This window comes from Bacillus rossius, chromosome 1 (genome assembly GCF_032445375.1).
Source record: "Bacillus rossius redtenbacheri isolate Brsri chromosome 1, Brsri_v3, whole genome shotgun sequence".
NCBI classification, from domain to species: Eukaryota; Metazoa; Arthropoda; class Insecta; order Phasmatodea; family Bacillidae; genus Bacillus; species Bacillus rossius.
In genome coordinates, this window is record NC_086330.1 from 54,986,353 (window position 1) to 55,013,527 (window position 27,175).

Below are 27,175 nucleotides of genomic sequence, written 5' to 3' on the forward strand. Positions count from 1 at the left end.
TTCGAGGATGGTTTAGATTCACAATTGGATATTTTATCTCGATTCTGAGTTAAGAAAAACTAAAAATACACGCTTTAAAAGCAAAAAAACTAAGCATGGTTGATAATTAGCCTCCATGGCAACGGGCTTTTGCATTGTTGTTGCCTTCTGCGTAACCATGGGAAAGGTTTTTGGTAACGGCAGTGGCGTGCCCAAGAGGAGGGGTATGTATAATGAGAAGATACAAAATGTCCAGCGTAGAAATACTTACCGCCATATCCATATCTCACAAAAAGTACATTTGGGCAGGACAATGTCTGTCGGGTCCGCTAGAAAGATATATAGAGAGATAGAGATATAAATAGAAAGATAGAGAGAGTTATAGAGATATACATAGAGAGATAGAGAATTAGAGAGATAAAGAGAGATGCTTAGTATACGTTTACAAAAATTACAAAAAAAAAAAAATTGATTGAGGCATTGCAACGCATGCCGGGCATTATCTAGTTTATTTATATATTTATGTTTATATATTCATCTTATTTTGAATGTGGTGAAGTTAAAGCGTGGACAACGTATTGTCTTATACTTAATTACAGACTTGAAATAAACTTTTCAAACCAAAATAAAAATAAAATAGATAAACAAAGAAGCGCCTACTTAAAAAAATTACTACACTCTTAAATTACGAAAAAAAAATATATTGTAACTTTGTTTAAAAAACTCAATAAGTTTACCGGGATTTCAATGCCTAAATATTATTCTGAAAACAGGCCTTTTAACCATTTATACTCTTCTAAAAATACATTTTAGAAACTAAATACGGAAAAGGAAATATTAATTAATCCTCAGCGAATTCTTAAACGCTTTACGTAAACTGACATCACTCGGATATCTTGAGCAGTTTTCAAATAGCGTGTTCGCCCCCCCCCCCCCCCCCCCCCCCATCATCTGAAGCTGTTCACACCGTATGTGAGCCCAGGTAGGCGGGGCCCTTAAAGCTCACACGCCATGTGGGTATATTTCATTACCTGGTCATCGCTATTCATCAAATGATACTCTTATCAATTTCCTACTACGGCGAAAGATCTTTCATCCGGTGTGTTCGGGACCACAGCCATGTCGGTTTATAGATTATTCCGGATAATAGAATGTCAGTATATTCTTTATAGTTATGTACCTGAAACAGAATTTTTTTTGAACTAGTTAGAAATAAATAAACATAGATAGTGATTCTCAAGAAACTAGCAAGTTGATGTGAATTATCGTGTATGGTGATTTGTTTTAAAAAAAAATAACATATTTTCAAGATGGTCTTTAAGCATAATGATGAAGCTCGCCTAAAATGCTGTGGCCCCATGTTCGAATGTCGCACATTGAGAGTTAATTGATGTTAGAGTTTCTGAAATGTTAAAGCGAAGTAGACATGTTTGACCGATTATATGGATCAAAATTAATATTTTAAAAGTTTGCAACATGTATTGTTTTAGCAACTGTGTCCTGTACAATTTAAAACCTTCATTACACAATAAAAATAGTAATTAAGGACATATTTTAAACAAAGGTTCGCCATACTTCAACTTCTGATTATTCTTTTAGGGCTGATTTAACCACCTCTGGTATAAAATCGTAAAAATTAACCTTCGAGTGGATATAAATTTTGATTTCCCTACCTGGGTGCTACCTAGCTTCGAGGTTTAGCTGGAGGTGGTAAAATCGGTCCTCGGAATATTTTCGTTCATGACGTTAAATATTTTCCTCACTGCATTCTCTGATACGAACAAGACTTTCAAACTTTACATGACTGTTATTTGTTTGCACAGGGGCGGAAACTATCGTGGAGACTGATAGGATAAGTTTTTTTAATTTTTTTAAATTCGCTCTTAATATTTTTCTGACATAGTCTAAAACTAACGTTTTCCAATTGCGTTTTCGCTTTGTGAATGTCTGCTGCGCAGTAATGTAGCTCTCATGAAACACTTCGCAGTTTTTGCTTTCATTACTGGAATGGCGATTTTAACTAAAAGTTAGAATAAGGATTACACGCAACGGTACATACGTGCACATACAGAAACACACACCACATGCGTGTGCTATCTAGTATTTTGATTGTACGAGCAGGATCATATATTAATCATTTCCTTGTCATCGTCGGCTCGCAACAAGAAGGAGTTATCTGTGACGATTTTTTTTACTAGCTTCTGCGCTACTTCCTGTCTGGAAGTTGTTCAGGAGGATTAATAGAGCGAATCAGAAACGCTGAATTTTCTCTACAGAGCTGCGCGGAAGCTCAGATCGAGCGCGAGGATTGCCAAGAAAGTTCTTAGAGACTTTCTGTTTTAAGGCCCTACTAAACACGCCAAGATGGATAGGCCTACTTACATTTTATTGCTACAGTTTCAGTCATAGAGCGATTCGTACAAGGGATCAAATATTCATATTATTTAACTTTAAAAATTTGGATATTACACGATGTTTTTGTTCCTTATGGCAGAACTCTGGAAATCACTTGAGCAGTTCAAAATAAACCAAAAAATACTGCGTATTAACCTCTCGAAAAATCCTTCTTTCAAGAGATACTTCACATTTGGTGTTTTTCCAACTTTTCGTTAACTTACAGCATAAACCCGCTGATGATGTTCAGCAATACTTAACATACAACAAATCCAAAAACATCACTTGGAAAGTTGTTATATTTCCCACAATAAAAAACTTATTTTAATTTTTTAAAGTCATTTAAAAAGTTGGCCTACATAAAATTTCAAAAAATTGAGATTTGTGGAATATTTATGATCATAGTAAAAGTCATACAAATGATTACAATAATGAACACCCGTATTTTAAACAAAAAAAAATTTGACCGCTTGGAACTGTTCGGTATTGGTCTCTAGAGTATTTTCTAGAAGCATTAAAAATTCTCACGGGACATGCCACAGTAGGTCTGAGGCAAGCAACTAGTGACCTTTCACTTATCCTCACGCTATCCTTGCCAGTTCACAAGACCTTGGCGGTAACAGGTTTCAGCCAGTCATGGGCATATTTGTATTTTGTAATTACGAACACGAATGTATTCGCAAAAATTATTTTCTACGAATACAGTTGTATTTGTATTTTCGTGTGAATATCTGTCTTCGAATATTAGAGAATACGTAATAGCGTGTTAAGAAAATGAATTGCTTGTAAAATAGAAGGGATTATGCAAAAAAGGTTTCTTATACAATTATTATTTGTGAATTCAAGTTTCCACACAATTTAATAATGGGTCCAATTTTTTTATACAGACTTGTAACACAGAGTTTCTTGCAGTTCAACTGTAGTTGGTAATTTTGTAGTGAAATAAATCGTAGAAGTGTAGAATAGTCGAGTTGATGATTTGGTTTAATTTCAATACTGTTAAGTGTTTTTTTAGCAGGCAATTTAATTTAAAAAAATATTATTTCATATTAAACATGCGCGACAGAAGAGAAACTTCTTGTTTATTAGTTATAGATAAAGATAAAATTATTAGACTTTTTAATTGAACAAGAAATATATATTGAGAATATCAAGGATGCGGGTATGCTCTCAAATGAAAAAAAAAAGATACTAATAAAGTTAAGTTCACAAATCAATAACTCTTTTCCACACGAATTGTAGATACTTTGAATAACATAAAATAAATATGGCAACGTCAATCGTTAGCCGTTACGTAAACAGAGGAGCGGACAAACACACGCAGCGTTAAGAGAATTCCGTAGCATCACTGCTGCGTCATTTCTACCACTCCCCTGTCATCTCCCCTTCTGGCCGTCACAACTGGCATATGGCATGCTACGCGACGTACCTACCCGTCTTCCCATTCGACCGCTAGTGCATGCGTTGGAGTGACGTCGCCGCTGACGCACTCTCCTCCTCTACCGGTTTCCCCCAACCACGTACCTAACTATTCCCCTCATGCGATCGGAATTTTCGTAACGCTCGGAAAATGTAGGTTTCCCCCCCCCCCCCCCCCCCCTCAGCATTAAGTTTCGCTTTAAAAAAACGCGCGTTTATTTGGTGTGCATAGGGGACAACAGCATGTCAAAATAAATTCGACTTAGTGATGAAAAATTCGAAAAAAAGCGTTATATTCAAAATGAATTTTTTATTCTACTCATAAGTGAATGAAGTGTACATAGGAAAGTGTAAAAACTGGCGATTATTTATGTTTGTTTAGGAAACCTGTTATTTGTATTGTCGTGTATGTTTGAAACACTTTATAACATTTCTTTCCAACTATAATTTTTTTTGGTAATCTATTAGTGTGATACGAGACACAGAATATTGCCAAATATAATTGTTTTTGTTTTGTATTCCTTTTAAAAGTTCAATATTTTACTTAACTATCATTTGATTATATATTTTTGAAGACACTGATTCATTTCAAATTTGATACTCAATTATGTATTTGAGTATTATTTAATTTTGCCTAAGAGATAACAGTATACTATGTTTATAGTTGATTGAAAGAGTTAGTAAGTTTTCAATTAATTGTTAAAAGGTATAATTTAGGGATAGAGTGGACCGGTGAAGTGTTGACCATAAGTTTTCTTCTAGGATGTAAGTAACTACTATAAATTAATTAGAGCTTGAGAAAACAGTGTAAATATTAATGAAGGTGGTAAATTCGAGTATTCACTGATAGATGAATAAGAATACCCAAATTTGAATATTTGAACATAACTACAAATAAGAATTTGCGAATATAAATATTTTATTCATGTTTTCTTATCCTATAATTTGCTAATAAGAATATTCACACGGAAATACGCATACAGTTGTATTCGTATTCACACCTGCAAAAACGAATATATTCTTATTCACACCCGTAAATATGAATTTATTCATATTAGTATTCACTAGTATTCACTTAGTATTCACTAGTTTCAGACTGTGAGAAATGTCTGAGGAAATATTTTACAGCGCACCTCATTGATTTGGTAGGTATAAGACTTTCAGGAACTTAGGAGTTGTCAATGAGTTAGCTACAATTCCCATTTGCGAAAGTATAAAGGGAATGCATCTAAATACACGTGATTTAACTTTTGCTAAAAAATTTAAGACTAATATTCTTACAGCGTACGGCAAGAAATATTTAGGAAATGAGTATTGAGAAAATTTGAGACGAAGATCTGCAAGAGCGCTATCGTGATGGATCAACAAGAAAAGCGTCCTCAAATAACAGTGGCAATGAGAAAATGAAGCGACCAAAATAGCGTAAGACAGGCGCCGTCTGCACGAGCACACATACGGTGCGCAGAGCTTCAGGAAGAAAAGAAATCGCGATTTAAAAACTTCTCCAAATATCTGAGTAGGGTCTGTTTACGATTAAGAATTCGGCGAGGGCCGAAAAGTAATTTAAATTTCGGATTAATTTTATAAACAGTGTTTTTAGTAATTCACATTTTTTTAAAAAATTAGTATAATTAAACGATATTTTGTATGCGGTATTATAAACTAATACTTGGCAACTGGTTTTCAAAGAAAAAAGACAACACAAAAAAAGTGAGCGAGTCTACCAGTAACCGTCAGTGATGTGTAATATCTAACCTCGGTAACGAGTAAATTCTTGTATTTTCATTTTGTAAGAACACTTATTTTACGAAACTCCACACGAAATTAAACGTAGAATTATTTGAAATAATGCCGAACGTGATAAATGTATGCAAATTGTGTTCAACTAAATTTCTGGACGCGAATCACTCGTAGTTTCCGTACCCGCCGCTATAATTCGTTGTCGGAGCAGCTACGTCGACCATCGAATAATTCGATTCACAGAGCGAAATTTAAAACCATATAAAGAAACTGCTACGATAAAAGCGAAAAAGAATTAAAAAAAAAAAAAAAAACTAAACCCCGGTTTTGGACGTGCTTTTCGACGAGGAATGTTATTAAATTACTGCCTATCCTTTTAAAATTCATTAAACACTTAATAAAGTTTCCCTTTGTATTTTTAAACTTTGGTTGGTGCCATCCGCCACAGATGGCAGTACCGCGGTTGTCACACGTTCCCTTTCCCGTGACTCCGTTCCATTCACGAAATGACTCCCACCAAATACCGTACACGGGAAGATAAGATAAGATGTTACACGTCGAAATCCAAGGTGTGAACCACGGATGCAGAAGAGACCGCGCCGTCGCCCGGATGCGGCGCGCCAGAGAGGCCGGGGGCTTGTGGCCGGGGGCAGGGGGCGGACCCCGCTGGTTGCTCAACCGGGCGACTGGTCGCGAGGAGTGAAAGGCGTCTCCGTGGCTACTGACCCAGTCACCCGCTGCAGCGTGCTGGCGAGTGGGCAGGAGGGGGGGGGGGACCGTCACGAGAACCTGCACCAACCTCCGCCAGAGCCTGTTTCACACCACACCTCCAGTCCGGCGCACTCTTCGGCCCAACTACAAAAATACATTACATCTCACTGAATCGTGAGCCGACTTGGAGACACGGCGAGATAACAACAACTGCTAATTTTACAGGTTTTCTGTTCAGTAGCCCACTCGTATGAACTTGCGAAAATTCTCTCGCCAAAGAGTGTTTGCTGTTTTATGAAACACTTGTAACATGATATTTCCACAAACTTGCGAAATTTTACTTTTGTTGGTTACAAACTTGTACTTTTTTTTTATGTGTTCCTGGCAGTTTGAAAAATATAGTCTGAGCTGTCTTTGCCATCTACCACTACACGCCACGGCAAGACATGATCTTAACTGTGGTGCTAATTGTGTCATAGTTTGATAGTACAGCCTGCGGGCTATCAAAGGACTGTTTAGCTAAATTCTAAAAGGTTTTTAACGCGATATGAGAGATAATGTTAGGAAAAAGCGAAATTTAATGCGAACAAACAATGTGTCCCTTTTTTTTTTTTTTGGGGTTCCGTACACTTCAGTGGAAATATGGTCTACCTGTTTTCTCCGTTTGGAACCATTACTGTTTTTGTGGGTGATGTGCGCCATCTTGGAAAGAATTTCATTACCTGGGAAATGTTGTGATGTGTTTTTGTTTATAAAAACTTTTAAACAAATTTTTATATTAATTTGTAAATATGAAAATGTCATCAAATATTAATTTTTGAATTATTATCGCCTACTTATGTTAATTTTGAATTCCTTTTTGCATGGTGCTACACAAGTTTATGTTTTCAGCTAACAATTTTTTAAATTTAATTTAACAACATTTTTACACCACATTGCAGTTTTTTACCGACTTTAATTACCGCTTGAACACATTTTCAATGAAGAAATTGTTTGGTTTTACTGACCACTTACAGTTGTCCCTGGTTATAGGCCACTCTGAAGTTAGATACGTTTTGTATGTTCTTTAACTGATTCATGCCATGGGTAATTTTGGACATACACCATTGCAGTTTGTCATGAAAAAAATAATTCAAGAATGCAAAATAAGAAATTAAAATGAAAACATAAATTCACAGAGATGTTTCCTAAATCAACTGATGTCGAACGATGAAACTAAACATGTATGGTTGACACCACAATGTCGATAGCACAGATGAACACATTCAAACTTGAAATATCAGACAGCACAAGAATTACGTGAAAATAATTTAGCCATTAAAATCTGACAGCACAGACGCACACAGCGGGCCAACAACGATAGATAATTTTTGCCGCGGAACTATTTCTTGAGTTAAATGGGCCACTGTTGTTCATGACCCACGACACGGGTTGTTAAAAATAATTATTTTAACATGTATTTTGTGTTATTCATGGGGCCTTAATGTTTACTGTGAAATATTTAGTCAAAGAGTTTCATTAAGTAGTTTTTTATTTAAATAGATTGTTTTACGAGTACAATCACATCTAACCTTTTACATTAGTGAGTTACGAGTCTAAACTGCGAGGGGAGCACCTGCATCCTAACTGAACCGCACTTAAGCTCTGCAGCAGCTGGGATACGATGTATCGACCGACGAACCGCACGTCTCACTCCTGGGTTCGACCCCGGGCGGCGGCTCTAGGCTGCCGTCCTGGCTGGTCCTCGCCGGCCGCTCGCTGTCTCGTGACCACGGCGAAGACGAAGGTGAAGGTGGCTGTGTTGACAATCCTCGTTCCTACCCCTTACCCCCTGCTGCTCCCTGGGGGGTTTCACGACGACGGCCGGCCTCGCGACGAAGCGCTGCCCCACTGCTGCGCGCTCGCAGGGCTGCCAGATGGTATAGTTGGAAACAAAACGTGTATATTATGGGTATCCCTTGTATCCTGTTTGTACAGCCCATGTATCTGTATAATTGCATACGATGAGAATGGTCATATAATGTCTATAATTATTGTAACAATTCTTAATTTTAATTTTGATTCCTAACTCGTGATACGCATAATATATATTGTCTGTGTGTGTAATAATGTGGGTGTATGACATGACTTTTCGCAAATATAAATTTTTTATTTCTTCTCTGGATTCAAATTTTACCGCCAAAGTAATAAATTTTTTTCCCGTCAGGCAAGACTGAGGACTTAAAATTGATAGAAATAAACAGATATTGAATATTTAAACTTCTTCCTATTCATCGTGTCACAGCAATGGAAAATTAATAAGTAACTATACTTGTTGCAAACTATTTTTCAACGGTTTCGGTGGTTTGCATAATGATATCCGATTTTGTATAGTTTCAGAGCCCAAGCGGTATAGTATAGGTTGGCTCTACTGCCGCCGCTGCGAGGCTGAGCTCGTGACGTGTGTTGTGTGTTCGCAGGCGCGGCCTTCCAGTGCCCGGAGAAGTACGGCCAGTTCGAGGACCCGAAGCAGTGCGACAAGTACTACGAGTGCGACGACGGCGTGGCCACGGAGAAGCTGTGCCCCGACGGCCTCATGTTCGACCCGTTCCAGCGCAAGACCAACAAGTGCGACCAGCCCTTCAACGTGGACTGCGGGGACCGCGTCGAGCTGCGTGAGTGTCTGGTCTGGTCTCGCGCATGACAGTCGCTCCAATCTCGGGAAGCCTACAACTCACGTAGTTTCGGTTCCCTGCAAGAATTCCCGAAGATTTCCGAAGTTTTGCGTTTTGGTACTAACGCCACTTCAGCCGATAAATCAGAAGTTTCCAATGAAAACAAGCATGCCGTGACTGACCTAACATAACCTAACCTAACCCTTCCATTTTTTTTAATTTCAATTTTCGAGAGAAATCCGAAGTTGCACGAACGTGGTAGGGAACCGAAACTACGTGAGTTGTAGGCTTCCCCTCCATTCTCGCTTGGCTGTGACGTAACCAGCGGGTATTTCAGCTTTCAGCGTATCATTTACATCAAGTCAACACTCGAAATCTAATGTAATGTTACCTCACGAAATAGTGAAAAATGATTAAAAATATCTTTTTACTCAAATATAGTAATTTACTTAGTTTATTTCTGTAAACAAAGTTCACTGGTTTATTGGTAATATTCCTTTGATTCTGCAAATAATTTATCTAGCTTAAAACACATTTACACTGAGATAACTGGGTAATATATAGTAGACAGGATATTTAAATCATATTGTATCGCTATTTAAACGAAATTTTACTTCTCACAAAATTATAGTTTCTAAAATAACTGACAAATCATGGTTTGTGAAACATCAAGTTAAGTTTTAAATATGTAAACTTTAGCCCAAATTCGCTAAACAAAACCATTTTTAATTCTATATCGTTAAGACGTTGGAAACATTGGGAAATAGTTCTTATGAATATTTATTTACTTAAATATTTTCTATATATTTTGCAATTATGAGTTTAAACATTTGTATTGCTACAACAAACCATGTTTCGGCCACCACTTTCCAAAATACTGGCCTGTGCTACCCTCTAAGGTTAAGAAGTTAGGTAGTAAGTGTGAGAATTATTTTCCGCATTAGTAATTGAAGTAAAATTGAGAACAACCCCTCACCCATCTGGATAGCAAAACCATTGTTTTTGTTTTAATAAACTTTAATGATTATTACTAGCTGATGTGTTGTTAATATCATTGTTCAACAATACTCACTTCATTATGACTTTTCCGAAACTTCCTAGCGAGGTGCTTTCAAGGTATTAAACGAACTTATTTCGTTTGCCTTTATACATCTACGGTTTGATTTGCTAACTAATTGCTACACAGGATGCTTTCAAGCTAGAAAACCACTCCACAGACTAAGATAGTACTAACAACTTCCTGGCTTCTGGGTTGGAATTGTTTCTGTAGGTGATGGTGTGTCCAAAGTTTCGGCATGGACTTTTTCAGTAATTTTTAAGGGCGTTTGAAAACTGTAAGCCTGGTGTGTATCACCATTGAAGATGGCGACAACAAAGGATGCCGAAACATCAATTATGCAGACTGGCTTGAACACAGAAGCCAAGAAGCAGTTTGCAACATCCAACATACTACATGGCTATTTACAAACAGAACCATAGTTAGCTCTCAGCACCATCTCCTTTGTAGACTCTGTGCCTCTCGCAGCATACTCCACTCGCAGTCTCTTTTCTCGCTACTTCTAAACTGGAGGTATATAGACCCTAAACAAACCTTCTCTTCCCTCATATTTCTTCAAGTATACCCCAAAAAAAAAACACTATCCGAGATGTAACTAATAACATCTATAATGATCTTGGCTATCTGGCTACACGCCGGCGACTAATTGATAAACAATGAAAACTTAATAGATATTCCTTTTTCCATAACGTATTCCCATTTGACGGCTTTTATACAAAATGAACCAAACAGCCTATGCATGAATCTGAGAAAAATATTGTAAAGTTACAGTTTTTGTATTCTATCTTTCTAGATTGTAGTTGGTTCAGTGCTCTTTAGATGGCAGCACAGGGAACAAAGAACATGGTTCTATCTAAATAAACAAACTTTATAGGTTTCTTATACACTTGGTGAAACCAATCCCAAAAATCAAATATGTTTCCGGGTTTCTTTTATATAAAAGCCATCCAATTATTCTTCTCAAGCAAGGTTGGTACCCATACGTCTGTTCCTAGTTCATACCGCATTCAGCCCACAATGTTATGGTGTTTGTATAAGAAAACCATTTTTTGTATGACTCGTTTAGGTAAGCTTCAAAGATTTCCTTCTACATATAAATTTAAATCAAAACAAGTATTCGTAATATTATCATGACCTCACAAACGTTCACAAGCTTGTAGCCCACCACTCAGACGTAGGCCCGCTATACAATGACACGGAAACGGAGACGGATAACGTAAACATAGATTGGATCTCCCGGAACATTTCACTATCGTGTCTACTGCTTCTACAATGCATGGAAACGTAACACACAGCCCCTAATGAGATTACATTTAAAAATTAAGAAATATTTATCATAGCACTGAAAAAATATATATAGTAAAAATTAACCACAAAGTTATAGAACACAAGACATTCATGTACTTGAAACAATTTTAACGTATTTAGAACACAAACCACCGCCCCAAATACTCAGCTTCTATTGTTCTCACGGAGCAACGTAAACGGAAGAGCCTAACATTGCCGAGTTAAAGGCGTAATTACAATAGCCCGTCGCCTCCGTCCATCATCCGTCAGTCAGTCCGTCACTTTTTCGTCCAACGCCACGCATCCAGCCAAGCGATTCACATCCTGACTATCCGTCCGTCAAAATATTTTCCCAAACAAGTGTTGCCAACAATCCATACTTACAGACGTTGTTTGCTATTTTTGTCGTGCTTTTTTACGTGTTGTATTGGCATTTACTTGTAAAATTTCAGAATCGTGAACGACATATACAAGCACCCCAGGCATGTGTTGTGGCAACAATTGACTTTTACGGCCGAAACCATAGGTATAATACGTCCGTCCGTCAAAAGTAAGAGTTGCGTGCTTTTTTTTGGAGGAACTCTGTTCCATGTGAAGGTAGAACGGGCCTCAGGCCCACCCGAGAGGGAGTGTGTTGACCGTCGTGTGTTTGAAACTGCGCAGAGCCGCCCAAGGGCAACGCCAACTGCCCCAGGAAGAACGGCTTCTTCGCGCACCCTGACCCCTCCGTCTGCCACCTGTTCTTCAACTGCATCGACGGCGCGCACATCGAGATAGCCTGCACGCCAGGGCTGCACTTCGACGAGTACCAGGGCATCTGCGTGTGGCCCGAGACGGCGGGTCGCACCGGCTGCGGCAAGATGGAGGGTGAGTGGCGACGTCCAACCTGGTGTTTCCTCCTCCTCCTCCCCCCCAACCAGGAGATGCCGCGTGCCTGCGTATTTCAACGCTTGCGTAAAAGTAAAAGTTTGGGCAGACTAGATCTCTTTCTACTTAATAAAACTATTAACACTGAATGACTGACCGACTTAAACCGGTGAGTCTAGAAGCATGACATTTTGCATGGGAGTTTTTTATATGACGTAGGTGAGCACATAAGAAAGGGTTTTTGAAAGTTCATCCCCTAAGGTGATTAAATAGGGGATGAAATTTTGTCATTTTTGAAATTAGAAATATGAAAATTGGTGTTCAAGCTTCTGTTTGTAAATAAAAGTTATCAGCGTTTTTGGTAATTCTTCAAAAATGAGGATCGAACACTTTTGAAATTTACTATGCCTTTGACCAGAGGAAATTCATATTTCATTGTATTTATTCTATTTTAAGAAAACACATTTTTGAAAAACATGCTTGTCAATGTTTGAAACCCGGTAGACAAGTGGCTTTGCAAAAATTTATGTAGGGTACCTATATCTTTTTAATTACAATTCCCATCGGACACACGGCTGGTAAATAAATAAAATTGTAATGTTCTCTAGAAGTTCAGCTAAAGTTTTGATTGATGCTGCAATATTATTATTATATTTTAGAGCGGTTGTTTAAGTATAAAATATAAAATATTTGTATACTTATATATGTGTTATTATAAAACACGAAAATATATTAATAACAAGTATAGGCGTGAGTATAATTGTACATTAAAACGCACCAAAGTGGTTTAAAAGAAAGATAGAAGAGCTGAGGAAACTTTTTAAGAAATAAAATAGAAGAACTATATTATCATATGAACACTACGTATAAGAAAGTTAACTCCAAGCACACCGTTAATAGGATTACATCTAGGAAATAGATGATAATATGGCGTAAGGCATAATGGGTCTATATAGACTCCAAAACCATGGGTAACTCAAAAATTTATATCAAGAGAACATATAAGTCTTTATGGACACAATTACTGTTGTAACTCAAGAAAATTATTTCCAGACTAATACATAAAAAGGCAAAACTCTGACCAAGGCGGTAGAAATGGGAAAGGTATTGAATTACATAACTGCTTCTTTCAGCTTCAAGAATAACAAAAATAAACGCCAGTTAATCATGAATTTATGTAACAAACATTATGTAATACTAGTTTCCTTACGTAACTGTGTCAATATACATTTCACAAACGTGCTAGTATGTTAACATCGTAAATATTTTTTTTGCCAATACGAAACGTTGCAAGGAGCTGAAAAGATAAAAATTAAGTTAATTCTTGCATAGTACAAAATCAACATAATCATAATTTTCAAAATAAATTATTATTTTATTGTTTCGAGAAGTAGGATTTCGAACGTCTAAGTGATCGTAAGTACAATAAAAGCTCAGTTATGTTGGTTCATTTACATAAGTAATACATTAAATAGTTATTAAATTCCATAATTTTTTTCTTGTGACTTAAATGATAGTTTGGTTACGTTACTATTAGCAAACATGTATTAATTCTTGCAAAATGGCTTTTTTTATTTCGACAGAGAAGTCTCATTATGCGAGCGGCTATGAGTTTTGCGACAGACCAGAGATAAATTAAAAGTAGGCTTCCCTAAATTAATTACATTACAGAACGATTCCTGAGTAGAGTGTGGAAGATACTACGCAGTACTGAAGTTTTGTGGCCATCTACCGCGTCTACACACACATGACTCGGTCGCTTCACCAATCAGCAACTGAATGAGTATCGTTAAAGAACTATACATATAAGTACAGTAATACAATGGATTGTGGTTCTTTAAATCTACAGGTTTGTCCTGAAAGTAATACGACAAGCGCTGTAATTTCGCGCATGTGCCATGGGTGGAGAAATCTGTGGCTGGGTGGAGTGGGGGGTTGTTGTTAGCTACACATTGCAACAAGTCCCAGTTGTTGACAAGCAGTTGGAGACAGGAAAATAAATGAGAACTATAGGGGGATTATTTTGATGTGTCACTGTGCAAAGGTGTATGAACAGTTTTTGGATAGTAAGATAAGGAAGGGCTTGGGAGGAAAATGGCGCGAGGAACGCATAGGTTTAGAGAAAAAGACCTGATTTTGGCCATACGACAACTAATGGAGAGAAGATACAAATTTAGGAAAGATCTAGTAATAATATTCCTGTACGTGGAGTAGGCAAACGACAGTGTGAAAAGACTATGTGTTTGGCAGGCTATGGAAGAAGCTGAGACTAAGAGAATGGTAAATATGTAATTTTGGAAGTATGTATAAGGGAAACCGAAGAGTAGTGTGATAACTGGAAGAGGGATGACAATGTGGTTCAAACAAGCCGACGGAGTGAAGCAGGGTAGTGCAATGTCCCCATTGTTATTTATAACAGTTTTGGAGAGAGTTATGAAAAGAGTGTAAGAAAATATTGGAGAAGAAAAGATGAAGCCATGCTATTTGCTGATGATTTGGGGAGAAAAAAATGGTGAGGTGCAAGAGCAGCTAATGGCATTAAGTGAGGAATTTAGGAAATAAGGTATGCGATTTAGCACTAAAGGAATTGAAGGATGATCACAACGAGGAACGAAAATGGATTTAGTAGATGTAGTGGTTTAGATGGTGTTGAAATAAAACAGGTAGAAATCTTCAAATAGCAATGGACGATCACAGATTTTACAAAGATGGCGAAGAAAATCTTCAAAGAGTCTCACAGTGTTCCATGGACGTAGTCTGGGAGGGGCAGGGAGGGGCTATGCACCACTTTTCTAAAGGCACTCATTAACCAGCTTAATATAACGAATATATGGCTCAGTTCTTGGTCACTAAATGAGGAAAATTATAGAGTATGTAGCCTTATCTTTGAAGCAGTAGTACATACATAGTGTAAATGTCTTTCGTTCATAACGATCACGTTTTATTTAAAAATTTCACGTCTTGGAAGAAAACCTTGAAGGTAATCGGATAGACGAAATGCGTTTTAAAGTAGATAAATTTTCTGGGGGAGGAACACAGCACCAGCCACTTTTCTTTGAACCAAATGAGAGGGGTAGGGGAGCATTCAATACTATTCCCCTCAAACACCCAAAAATTAGCCCATCAAAATTTTATTCTTGTCACAGCTTCATTTGGTACACAAATTATAGGTTCACCCATGCACTTATCTGACTCTCTAGTTTATTTGATTTTAGCGTTAGAATTTTCTTAGTTGAAAAAATTCTTGAATTTGTATTTGTGTATCTTAGGGAGTGGCCACGTCCGCATGATTTCATGATAAGTGTGTGCAGCCCTTTGGTTTTTCTTCAGCTTAATGTTGCGCCATATTGGTTTTTACGCCCAAAAACGTTGGCTGAAGTGTGGCGTTTGCATTATGGAAACAATTTTGAAAGTTTTTAAAGACGAGAGATTCTAATTCATCACCAGACGTTATCAAGCACCATTTACGCAATATTTTTGGGCGGAAGAGTTTTGGCTTCAATTGCGTCACAGCATGCCGTCTCCTGACAATTCCTAACTCCGTACTCCCCTGAACCCGCGGACTGGAGTGGCTCCAGCCACAGGTAGTTGTTTCTCAAGTCTTCCCTAAGACGGTATGTTTGAACGCGTGCGTGTGTGTGCCCGCAGCCAAGCTGAAGGACGGCTTCGAGTGCCCCAAGGAGCAGCAGGCTGACGGTCGCAGCCAGGCGGTGGCGCACCCCAAGTTCGCGCACCCGGACGACTGCCAGAAGTTCTACGTGTGCCTGAACGGCGTGATGCCCCGCGAGCTGGGCTGCTCGCTGGGAGAAGTCTACAACGAGGAGGAGCAGAAGTGCGACGCGCCCGAGAACGTGCCCGGATGGTGAGCCGACAACCACCCCCCCCTCCTTAGCCATCCATCTTCCTTCCTCACGCGTCGAGCTGGTTATCTATTTCACTTTCTCCTCATTTTTCATTTTTCGCAGCTCTATTGGGCTTGATTTTTGGATCACCATTTTCTCACCAGATACCTACTAAGAGTATTTTATTTTTTTTACACTTTGACTACAATCCACTAAATTAAACAGGAAAATTTAGCACTCACGAAAGCAAGCTTGTGTGAGTGAATCTAGTCACTTTAATCAATGTGCGATATTTTGAGTAATGTAAACATTTAAAAAATTTACAAATAATAAAAAATAACTTAAGATCTCTTACATAATTTTTACAAATTTTAGAGTTAAAAAGAACGATTATATTAAACACAACATAATTATAACATTGTTTCAGAAAAAAATTCTGTGTATAAAAAGTCAAAATTTAATATTGAAAGGAAAATTACAAGTACCTTAATTATTAAAGTATACAAAAAACCTCACTTGAATATTACAGAAATATCTTAATCGCTAAGTGATCATAACATGAGCATCTGCGTGAATTTTAACATCTTTTAGCAGGGTCGAAAATCCACGGGATTCCCAGGGTGGGGGAAGAGGTAGGTTTATAGTTCTCGTTTCACAGTTCCGATTTTGTGTTTCCAGGGGTCTCCCCGGGGTTTACGCCTATGGCCATTATATACAACTCGGAAATCTAAATACGGCGTAGTTTTTACGAAGATTCAGTTATTTGAAATAACGAAGAACTATTCGTTTATTTGAGTTGAAGATTCCTTCGATAAACTGTGTAAGACCGAGCCTTGGGGGCTGACAGGAGTTCCTCCACCCTGCAGCGCTCATAGGCCTAGGCGGCGGACGAGGACGGTAATAGAAGGGTTCTGCAGAGCACATTGTCGGGATGGAAGGTGATGAGCTCGTACCGCCGCACTGTTGTATCGCTGCAAAACCTCATTCCAGTATGTGCTTCTTCTTACACCGCTGCATGTGCCATACTGCCGTTACTTACCGCTATGAAAATCATCGCCAATGTGTGTGTGTGTGTGTGTGTGTGTGTGTGTGGACCATTACCCAAGTACACAAGGGTCACTTTACACTGGCTAACCCAAAGAAATGTAAAAGAGGGGGCTAGATGGCAACAATTTTGTTGCCCCCAAAACTGTGTGTAAGGTACCTTGACCCACATCTGACAGTTATCAAAAGCAGAACGAATTATAACTATTTCTCATCAGGTTTTTAATGTTAGTTCCGCTAACATTAGTCTCGAACAGCGCAATGTATTGCCATGTGGCTTTTCTAATACGTTATAAATACGTTGGGAAATAACTCTGTATAATATTTAATATAAATTCATTAAAATACGTGTTGTGTTAATATTTAGTTCGTGAAACGATAGGTTACATGATACATATCACAGGCTAGTACTGAAAGACTCCCTCTATTTTTTTTTTAAATTCTCTCTTTTATATAATTAGCTAAGGGATATTTCTATAAATTTAACTCTATACCTTTCTTACATGTGCTGTTATGTAACACATTTTCAACAGAGATTACTAAATGTTATATATGTGCGTAAAAGGTTGAGCAAGTGATAGCAAATCCTAATTCTTGCGCAATTTTTTAACCCAATATATCTCACTCAGTAAATATCTCTTGAAAATATTAATGACAGAATAACAAATACAAGAGAGATTTTAGTGTTAAATGTAAAGAAATAGAACTTTACTAAAATTGCGAGAAAAGGAAAAAAGTGAGACCCATAATGAAGTCTCATGTGAACACTTTTGAAATTAAACATAAAATAAATCACTGTTCATAAACTGGGAACGAAAGACCGTTTCAAACGCTGGTGTACGCCCAGTTTGGTAGGAAATGTAAGAATCAAGAAATTTATTTCTTCGATGCAACGTCTTAATTGTGAAGATTTTTTTTTTTAATGGTGGCTGGTAAAATGGTTTTATTTCTGTTCATGGATACTTGAAAATACTTTGTTCTGTAGCTTCATTTGTATATTTCCAGCGTTGTTGTAGATACACTTAGGTCAACGCATATCTATAGGTCATCCGACTCATGAAAATGCTCTTAAAAAGTCGTGAGGTGGAAGGATAATAAAAGTACATATATCTGCGGGATTCTTCTACACGGGGGTTGTAAAAGACGGAAAACACTATATCAATGCAAGTAATTGGGGCGTATTGTAAGGAAGCGAGCCAGCATTTGTACTCAGTAAAATGAATGGGTATTAGGGAGAGGATTTCAGTTCCCCAAACACACAGAGGCTGTCAGTATATAAACGGTTTATTTTTGGGTAGTTGGTACCATATACGTGTTGATGAAACACACAAAACGGTTATAAACTATAGTATGGACCATGTGATGGCCCGGCACGCACTTCTAAGTGGCTACTGCGATAAGCCACTTTTTGTTCAGCTGATTGCCTGCGCCTTGTTTTGCGGTACACCAGAACATGATAACATTGGGTGCATGTAGCACTTGCATTGCGGAAAAAGTTAATGGACTCTATTTAATGGCAGTGAGTGTGTTTAAAGATGTAAATTATAATTTGTGCTTGATTGACTATTATCGCATGTGGTCAAGCACCATTTTAGCAATTTTTTTGGGGTGGGGCATAAAATGACTTCAACGACGTCAGACCATGGCCATCTCTTGAAAATTCTTAACTCCACGGTTCAGACGATTGTGTACACATGCAATTCTGTTGCTGGTACTGCAGTTTGATTATTGCTAGGTGTCTTGTAAACTTGTTAAATAAAATGGTATTTTGTTTTTTCTTTGCTCAGTTTCCTCAGTGTGTCCAGAGTGATCTCGGGAACCTGAGGAATAAACTAAACCTCGATGTTTGGAGCCGGAATTCTTGCCAGGGCAATCCCGGATGAGAGTATCAAAGCTTTATCGCTGCACCATTATGTCGTGTACCGCGGATTGCGCTACCAGGGCTCTACTCGTTCTCGTATTCCGTGCGTCGATCAATCAGTCATTGTCTCAAGATCCCACAGTAGAGATGTCGAAATCACCAGGCGTAACTCGGGCATCACCGCCTTCTGGTGTCCAGGATGGTGGCAGTGGGTACATTTAAACCACAATACCTTTGGAACTGTCGTCATTGTTGATTTTCAAGTTGTTTTAAAGTATGTTTTAAGAGGATTTTTAAAATCAAATCTCTGTTGTCAACTTGAAAGTCAGTAGTGAATGATTGGGCGTGCTCCTAATCTATCAGAAACGAGGAACACACGAAAGCTTTAATGTAACTTGAACTTTAATGTACATACTGGTAAACAATAACCACACAACTTTTCTATTAATTTCAGTTAACCTGTGTGAATTCTTTCGTATAATGCGTACGAAGCTGCAAGTACAGCTAGTTCGTTGATAATAGTGTTGGGCTATTTCAAGATTCAATTTAGACTAAAGGTCGGTCCACATGCAACCATATACTTGCGCGGTCAAAACTATGCAGATCGTCCATATACAAAGATTTACTCAGAAAATTGTACCAGATAGCTAGTGAAGAAAAATTATTAATTCGGTCAAATTTTGTAATCTATTTTATTTAAACTCCAAGCAGGGCAGCAACTAGAGTCTCTGGCAACCGGGGCATGAATGGATTCATGCGCCCCCCATCCTCCCCTCTTTTTTGCACATACCACACCAATAAAGCGGATGTCCAGGGGCCCTCCCACGGAAAAATGGTGCTATTTTTAAGCATTTTCCATACCTATATGTAACAGTTTCTGTGCTACTGTATCTTCCATGCAAAAACTTTTTACCAGTTACCAGTTGTAGTAGGAATAGAATTACAATGCAAGCGATTCCGGCGCCCCCCACAGCTTTGCGCCCGGGGCGTATGCCCCGCTTGCCCCCCCTTAGTTGCGGCCCTGACTCCAAGGTCGAAATATATCAGGAAACAATGTTAAATGTGGTACAGGCACTGTATGTTCAAAAGAAACCAATTTTCCCACGTAAGGTTACTTCGTAAATTGGAAGATGAGTCTGAAGATTGACCCAAAGACTTACGTATGGACGTCGGAACATAAACTCATTTACTACAATTAGTGACTCCACACGTCGAATGGCAAAATTTCTGTATGAGAGGCAGACTACAGCGCTAAGGTTTCTAGCAACTGGCAGGAACTACGACGTACTGGAATTTACGGAGGTTATGTCTAAACAACCCATAATTACAATATACCTTAAAAAATGTTCAGCGTCTACAGGGTTTTGTGCAAGGATTACATGAAGGTGTTTTCCGCGTGACCTACCACCTTGTCTTTCTCTCCCAGTACTTTGTACGTCTGCCACTTTCTTATCCTTGTAACTTTACTCTTTACTTTTAACTCATCAAAAACAAGGGTAACATTCGTAAAGTTTGATACACTCTATCAAAACTCTTTAGAGAACTGACGAATGTCAGCTATCTTCGTCATTAACAACAAAACAATAAGAATGTTGTTTATGTGGGCCACCCTTGAACGAAACCTGTTGTGAAAACGGAACGGAAGATGGAGCTAGTGTGCACACGCACCAACTTACCTGCGCAACCTATCGTATTGCTTGTGCAGTTATCTGAGGTTTGAGCGGTTTTGCCCGGTCTTCCGTCTCTGTGTTCCTTCTTCTCACAGGACTGGGTAGTTTTCCTGTCCATACGCTACGTCTTGCTTGCAACAATTTGATCCGCACATGTGGATCTTCGCTCCAAACTTTGCGTGTGGACCAGCCTTAATATTAAATTGTGACATTTGATGACGAACATTTATTTTACACTAGGGTTCATTTTACTAGCAGATATGAAGTTAAAGTTCATTTTTGAAATAAGTATTATTTGTTGTATCTTAAAAAGGTAAAAGTGTTTTGGAAAGAGTTGGTGTGGCCAAGGGGGGGGGGGGGGTTGGAGGGGGACAGGGAAGGCACCGGGGAGTGAAAATACCTCTAATTCTTTTATGTTATCCATGGTAAAAACAGTGACCATGTGCGTTTTTGTTTTAAATTTATTAACCCAGAAGAACTGTTTATTATTATTTTTTTTAATTTTAACCATACATTTGAGATTTTAATCATTGTTGATGAAAACGTTGAGCTTAACTTTAAATCACATTTTAAATTATATCTCTACTAGACATCGTGATATTATAGAACAGATTTTTTTGACATACACTATAATAATTTAGCTAATATTCCACGACGCCAAACCTTCTAAAGCATTTATTTTTTCCTCTTTTCTATGTTTAACTAGCAAGTGACTTTAATTAGAAAAGTTTCTCTAAAATGAGGTTCTGGAACTTAAATCATTATTAGGTTACTTCCGAGTAAGTTTTATTTGAATGACGACTTTGTTCTGAAAGTAAAATATATTTGATCATTGACTAATTAAAATAACAAATTTAATAATTTTTGAACATCAGTTACACGATTAATTAAATATTTTACTTATTCAAAGAATATTTGCAAGATATTTTTGGAAGACTATATGCGGTATTGTATATAATAAAAATATTTGAGCAAGTACAGAACAAAAACATTTATAAATAAGTGATTTAAAAAAATTTGTGAATATATAAACAAATTTAATTTTTGAAGGGTTCTAGACTTCTCAATTTGAGAGTAGATTGAAATATATAATTTCAAACAAAATAGACTGTAAACGAATTAATAAATAACATATTTAACAACTTCCATCTATTTAATCATGACTCAGTTCATTAGGTAAAAGTATTGAAATAAATAAAAAAAATTAAACTAATGATTCAAACACTCGATGAATGCTTCGCGCTATCTTTATGAACTAACAAAAATAAAAAACCAATTTGCTTGTATACATTTTATAAGATTTTTTAAAATGTATTTTGCACGTTTCGATGTGTTTGAAAGCTACATTACCAATTATGTTTTAAATTAAGTTTTGAGAGATGCTAAAATAAAATAATTTTCCGCAAATAGTTTAACGGGAAGATTTTAAACGATTTAACAACTATTGTTGATATATTTAAGTAATGCTCAAATTATATAAAAATGTCTAGAAAGGAGTAGTTTTTATATTTAAGTAGTATTAAATTTTTTTTTCTAAATTATTTCAGCAAGAAATAGTGATTTACATACAAGGTTAATAATTTGTATGATTCAAAGATACATTTCCGCAGTTAAATAGTGCGTGGTTTTGTTAATTTCAGCGAGGAATGGTACAAAGACAACCCGGCAGTGGAGAAACCCAAGGCCAAGAAGGCGTAAGGCGAGGACTCGCTAGGAGTTCTGGGAGCGGCGCATCGTCGACGAAGAAGTGTGTTAACTTGCGGTGCCTCGCTCGTAATCTGTATTGAGAGCAGTCGGCAAAACATCCGACTCGAATGAGGAACGAGTCATTGTTTCACGAACATGAGTGCATGAAGTTAATAGGCTGTAAACAGACTACTCAGTCTTCATTCATTACAGTTTGTGATTATTTTTATACTAAGTCATGCGTTTGGTGTCAGCGGAAATGCGCGAAAAAAAATTTAGCTTATGCTATTTCATGGTTGTTACCATTTTACCAAACTCATGTAATTTTTTTCTCCAACATAAATTTGAATACGTTTCTATTGTTTTGCTTACAAGGAAACTGGTTTTGTTGTTTCAATTAGGAAAAATATAATTTAATAAGTATAAATCTAATTTTTGCATTGTTAAAGCCAGCTATAATTTAACTAGGTAGTTCAGTTACGCAAGATTGGTCACAAGAATGTTTAAAAATTGATTTGTTGGTATTACAAGTTCAGTAAATTTACAAACGCAAAAAAAAAACACACTTTAAATGCAAAGCATCAATGACAATTTAATAATGAAAGATAAATGATTACCCAATCTTCTATTAGACGCACTACTGTAAAAATATTTTTGATTTCGTAAAGGTTTCAGTAATTTGACAAACTCCAAGCTCACATTTGAGAGCCACATTTACAATTTTTTTTATTTTTTCTTGCTAATTTAATTGTTCCAGGGAAAGGAGTGGAATAAAATTGTCTGCACGTAATTTAATAATCTCGTTTTTTAAACGAGATATGGTGTTACTTAAAGTTAAACCAATGCAGAACTTTTTTTGTATTATAAAAAACATTTGTTCAACAGAGATGTAATGTGTGGTTTTGTTTTATGCTATAAAGAATATTTTGAAAAAAAAATATCGTCAGAGTTTTTTTGTTTAAGAAAAATTCAACTTATCCTAAATCCTCTACAATTCCTTTACAGGGGGGGGGGGGGAATTCATTGCAGTTCCAAGACAGTTAGACAATACAACTTTATAATTTTAGCCACAGATAATTTACTGTATACAAGTATACTACTTAGAGATTATAATTATACGTTTTATTTTAATGCAGTGAACATATTTATCGATTAGCAAAATTTCAACGATAAAAAAAAAATTGGTTGTCTGTAAAGTCGGTTTACGGACGATAGTTTAACGTGAAAACGTCATAACAAAACATTGATGACATGATTGCATACTTTTATGAATAAAATTGAATCATTTTTATTGAATTATCATTATTTTGTGTGGACACAAAGAAGGAGTGAAATGAAATATAAAATTTAATTGATAAATTTACTTTTATTTTCACTCATTAATTCAAATATGTTTGTTACTTTAACGAAGAGATTATTTTAACTATAACTTTTATACATGTTTGCTATTTAACTTCTTCCGATCTGTGTTATTCTGTTAAGTATATGACGATGATAGGAAAAGTAGGAAACGAATGGGAGTGTTTCAAGGATGATGTGAAGGAAAATAGCTTACCCAACAAAATAATATATTTGCGCCACGGACTCTGCAGCAATGCTAGGAGGAACGGGTTAGCAAAGAGCAATGAAAATGTTACATTGAAATGCATGAAAACAGAATTACGCCACGGACTCGGTCGCAATGCTAGGAGGTTCAGGTTAGCAAAGAGCAATATAAAATGAGCGTAACGGGACACAGCTAAACGGGACAATGTGCGTAACGGGACACTTTTTCGTACGTGCAGCCGGCGTTCATCGATTTATTAGACGTTGTCACGTCAAAAAATTCTAAACCTAACACTATTTTAGAATTAATATATATTGTTGGGCCATTAAATTAAAATTTTATATTTTTCAGATTCATAAATATTTTTTTAGAAATTTCGTAGAAGTATAGTGCACATATGCAATTAATTATCTACTGAACTAAACACATCCCACTTAATAGCTTGGGTGATGTAGCCATATTATCATTGCCACCTGGTTAAAAGGCATCATAAAACAACTTTAAAATAATGTAGTAATTTTTTTCTTTATTTTATCGCAATAAACTAGAACCGTTGCATTTGAGATACTTTAAAAATTGTGAAATATTTTTAAAACGGTTTCATTCAAAATAGTTTGTATTCAAATTCAGCAACGCACAATGTAAACTGCACCAGAAGATTGTAAAATATTGTAATATTCTCATCGGAGTGATGTTTTGACGGAATTGTTAAAATATGAAGTCGACAATAAAAAAAATACTCTATACATGTCGAAACGTAATAGTAGGCTAATTTTTCACTGTCTCCTATGTTCAGTAAAAGAGAGATAAATTAAATTTAGTTCCATGTGTATCATATGCAAACACAAAAAAAAAATACTATACATATTTTCCAATTTTACCGTATTTCCCTAAGTTGTCTAGTTTACTGACTTTATTGTGCGAAAAGCATTTTTTTACGTAAATACTAAAAAACAGGTATATAATATTAGGAACATGTTCGTATGGAAATGTGAATTTGTCCGGTGTAGTTTATCAAGATGTCAGACCCAAATAGAGATATAATTTACACTGCATACTTGCAACTTTTCTTTTACCGTACTGAGATTTAAATAGCGTAAAGGTAATGTCTGCCCTATATTTGAATATATATCAAAGGCCCTATTAAACTGTTGGTTGAGGTAGATCAGCAAAGATTTTTTTATATATTTCTTCACTTTTTATATTAAAGTTTAGAGTTAGAAGACTGGACCCATCATGATAAAAATAAGTTTATAGCTTATATATACAGATATTCATCACATCTTAAAACGTAATTAGAAGTGTTTTGTTATTTTTTCATTTTTTATCTCTTACGAAAACAGCAGAAATCACTCAATCTACAGTTCATTTAATCTGTAAAGTAATTAAAGAAGGGCTAAATCACTATCCAAGATGAAATGAATCTCTCTACCTTAAGAAAACTTTGTTAGTACATCTGTTATCAAAGATGTCTTTAGCTGGCAGCGTGGCATTGTATCTTTCATAGTGCCTCCAGTGACATAACTTAATTCTCCAGATCAGACTAGGATATGAACAGCATTCGGACCAGATACGATTCATGCGTGCACATGGCATATATTGGATTTCAGAGTCTAAACATTTTTTACTAGAGTTCTCAAGTGAATTAAGACAATTTCATGGTTTCATTCTTAACCAAAATACGTTTAAGGATTCAAAATTGAACTCCAATTAAATTTTATTCAAAGCTCCTTGTAAATGTTTGTACTGATTAACATGACTTAACCTTTTACAAGAAGGTTACGAGAACGCCTTGCTCTTGCAAGAAACTCAAGGAGAAACTTGTGTCACGCCTTCTCTCTGCAGTCACACCTGTTCGCTGTTGTAAAACTGTGCCACGAATATGATTTGAATAGCATGAATGTGCACTATGTGTTAATTAACAGGGTCAATAACAATAGAGCAAGGGCGAACACTTTCATTTTCATAATCAGATACGGTAAAAAAAACCGGTGGATCGAGAGTCTAAATTATAATACATACAGGTTGAAAGAAATACATGTACACACTGTAACCGTACAAAGCTTTAAGTATGTGTGACCAAGAACGAACTGTTGTAGGTGTAGCGGAAGGCCCTGTCACACTGTGGACAGAAATGGCTTCCAATCTTCTCCGTCAAATAAATTTGGACAGATAACCTCAGATTTGTTTTAAGTCATGTCACACTATAAAAGTTTATTTTTGGTCGGATCTATCTAAAACTGTTCAATTTTAATCTCATTTCGAAGTTAAATAACGCATAACAGAGCTGAATAGATTTTTTGAACTTGTTATGCTATTTGTACATTAATTTTTTTTTAAACATTTATAAATTTAACTCAGAATAATATTCGTTAAATAATAAAATCAAATGTTAAGTGATATTATTTAAGTTAAAGAAACAATTTTCTTTTTAAAATATAAAAACGTTTTGCATAAGATGTTCATGTTAAAATAATTTTAATTATTTAACATTTATAAAATTTTTAATCGCCCATGTGTTCTACGCCATTTGAAAGATATCGTTGTGACGGAAACGGACGTAATTTACGTTTACGATAGGCACGATTTTGATTGGCTAATTGCATTCAGCATCCAACATATAACATATTTGAGAACCAGTCCTATATGCAAAATATTTAATGGAAACTCAAGTCACCAAACTTGTCAAACAAACATGGCTGCGCTAGTGATATTTTCGATGACGTCATAACCCTCCAACATTGACATACACATTGTAAGGTGATGGAAGCGAAAGTTTGACAGTGAGACAGGGCCTTAAGCGCGCCGAGGTCACAGTGGAATTGCGGTGGGCGAGCCAGCAAACAGGCCACTACACTAATCACGATCAGTCCGAACTGTCAGTTCGGACTCATCAGTTGGACCTACACAGTTGGAACTTATGGACTGATGAACTGATGCCTTCTCAATGAAATCGGACTGTGAGCTTGAGAACCCCCAGTCCGAACTGCCGTGTGTGGGAACAGTGTCTCCCAGTACCAAAAATCTATCCATCAGTCCATCAGCTGAGTGACGTGGCAGATATATTTGTTTATACTCTTTTGTTGCTGTTTCCCCCTTCTTTTTCTAGCTAAAAGTGCAACTGCAGTTGAAACATCCAAAGTTTATTTCATATTCAACGATGAAACGATAGACCCAACAGCTACACAAACCAGAAGACTGATCGTGTGTGGGGAACGATTCAATTCAGTCCAACTGTTATTTACGTACTGAGCACCTGGACTGATAGTGTGTGCAGAGGGTCTCAGTTGAGTCCAAACTGTCAGTTCGGATTGAGCAGTCCGAAATGGGAACTGAACTGATCGTGTGAGGGAGTCTTTAGCGGAGGAGCGGGCAAAGTAAACGGGATAAGTACGAAATTTCGAGCTACTTACCTCAT

The 27,175-nt window shown here is 36.8% G+C and overlaps 1 protein-coding gene across 2 annotated transcripts in view; it reads left to right on the forward strand.

The window, feature by feature from the left end:
* The window catches only part of LOC134536279 (protein obstructor-E-like), a 47,134-nt gene that overhangs the window by 15,746 nt on the left and 4,213 nt on the right, over positions 1-27,175 (forward strand). The window contains exons 2-5 of one of the 2 annotated variants that reach the window (XM_063376024.1): positions 8,703-8,897; positions 11,905-12,108; positions 15,757-15,970; positions 22,166-22,772. In XM_063376024.1, coding sequence (XP_063232094.1) covers positions 8,703-8,897; positions 11,905-12,108; positions 15,757-15,970; positions 22,166-22,223 — 671 coding nt within the window. In that variant the 3' untranslated portion in view covers positions 22,224-22,772. Of the gene's footprint in view, positions 1-8,702; positions 8,898-11,904; positions 12,109-15,756; positions 15,971-22,165; positions 22,773-27,175 lie in introns of those variants that run through there. The other variant, XM_063376013.1, reaches the window with a different exon arrangement.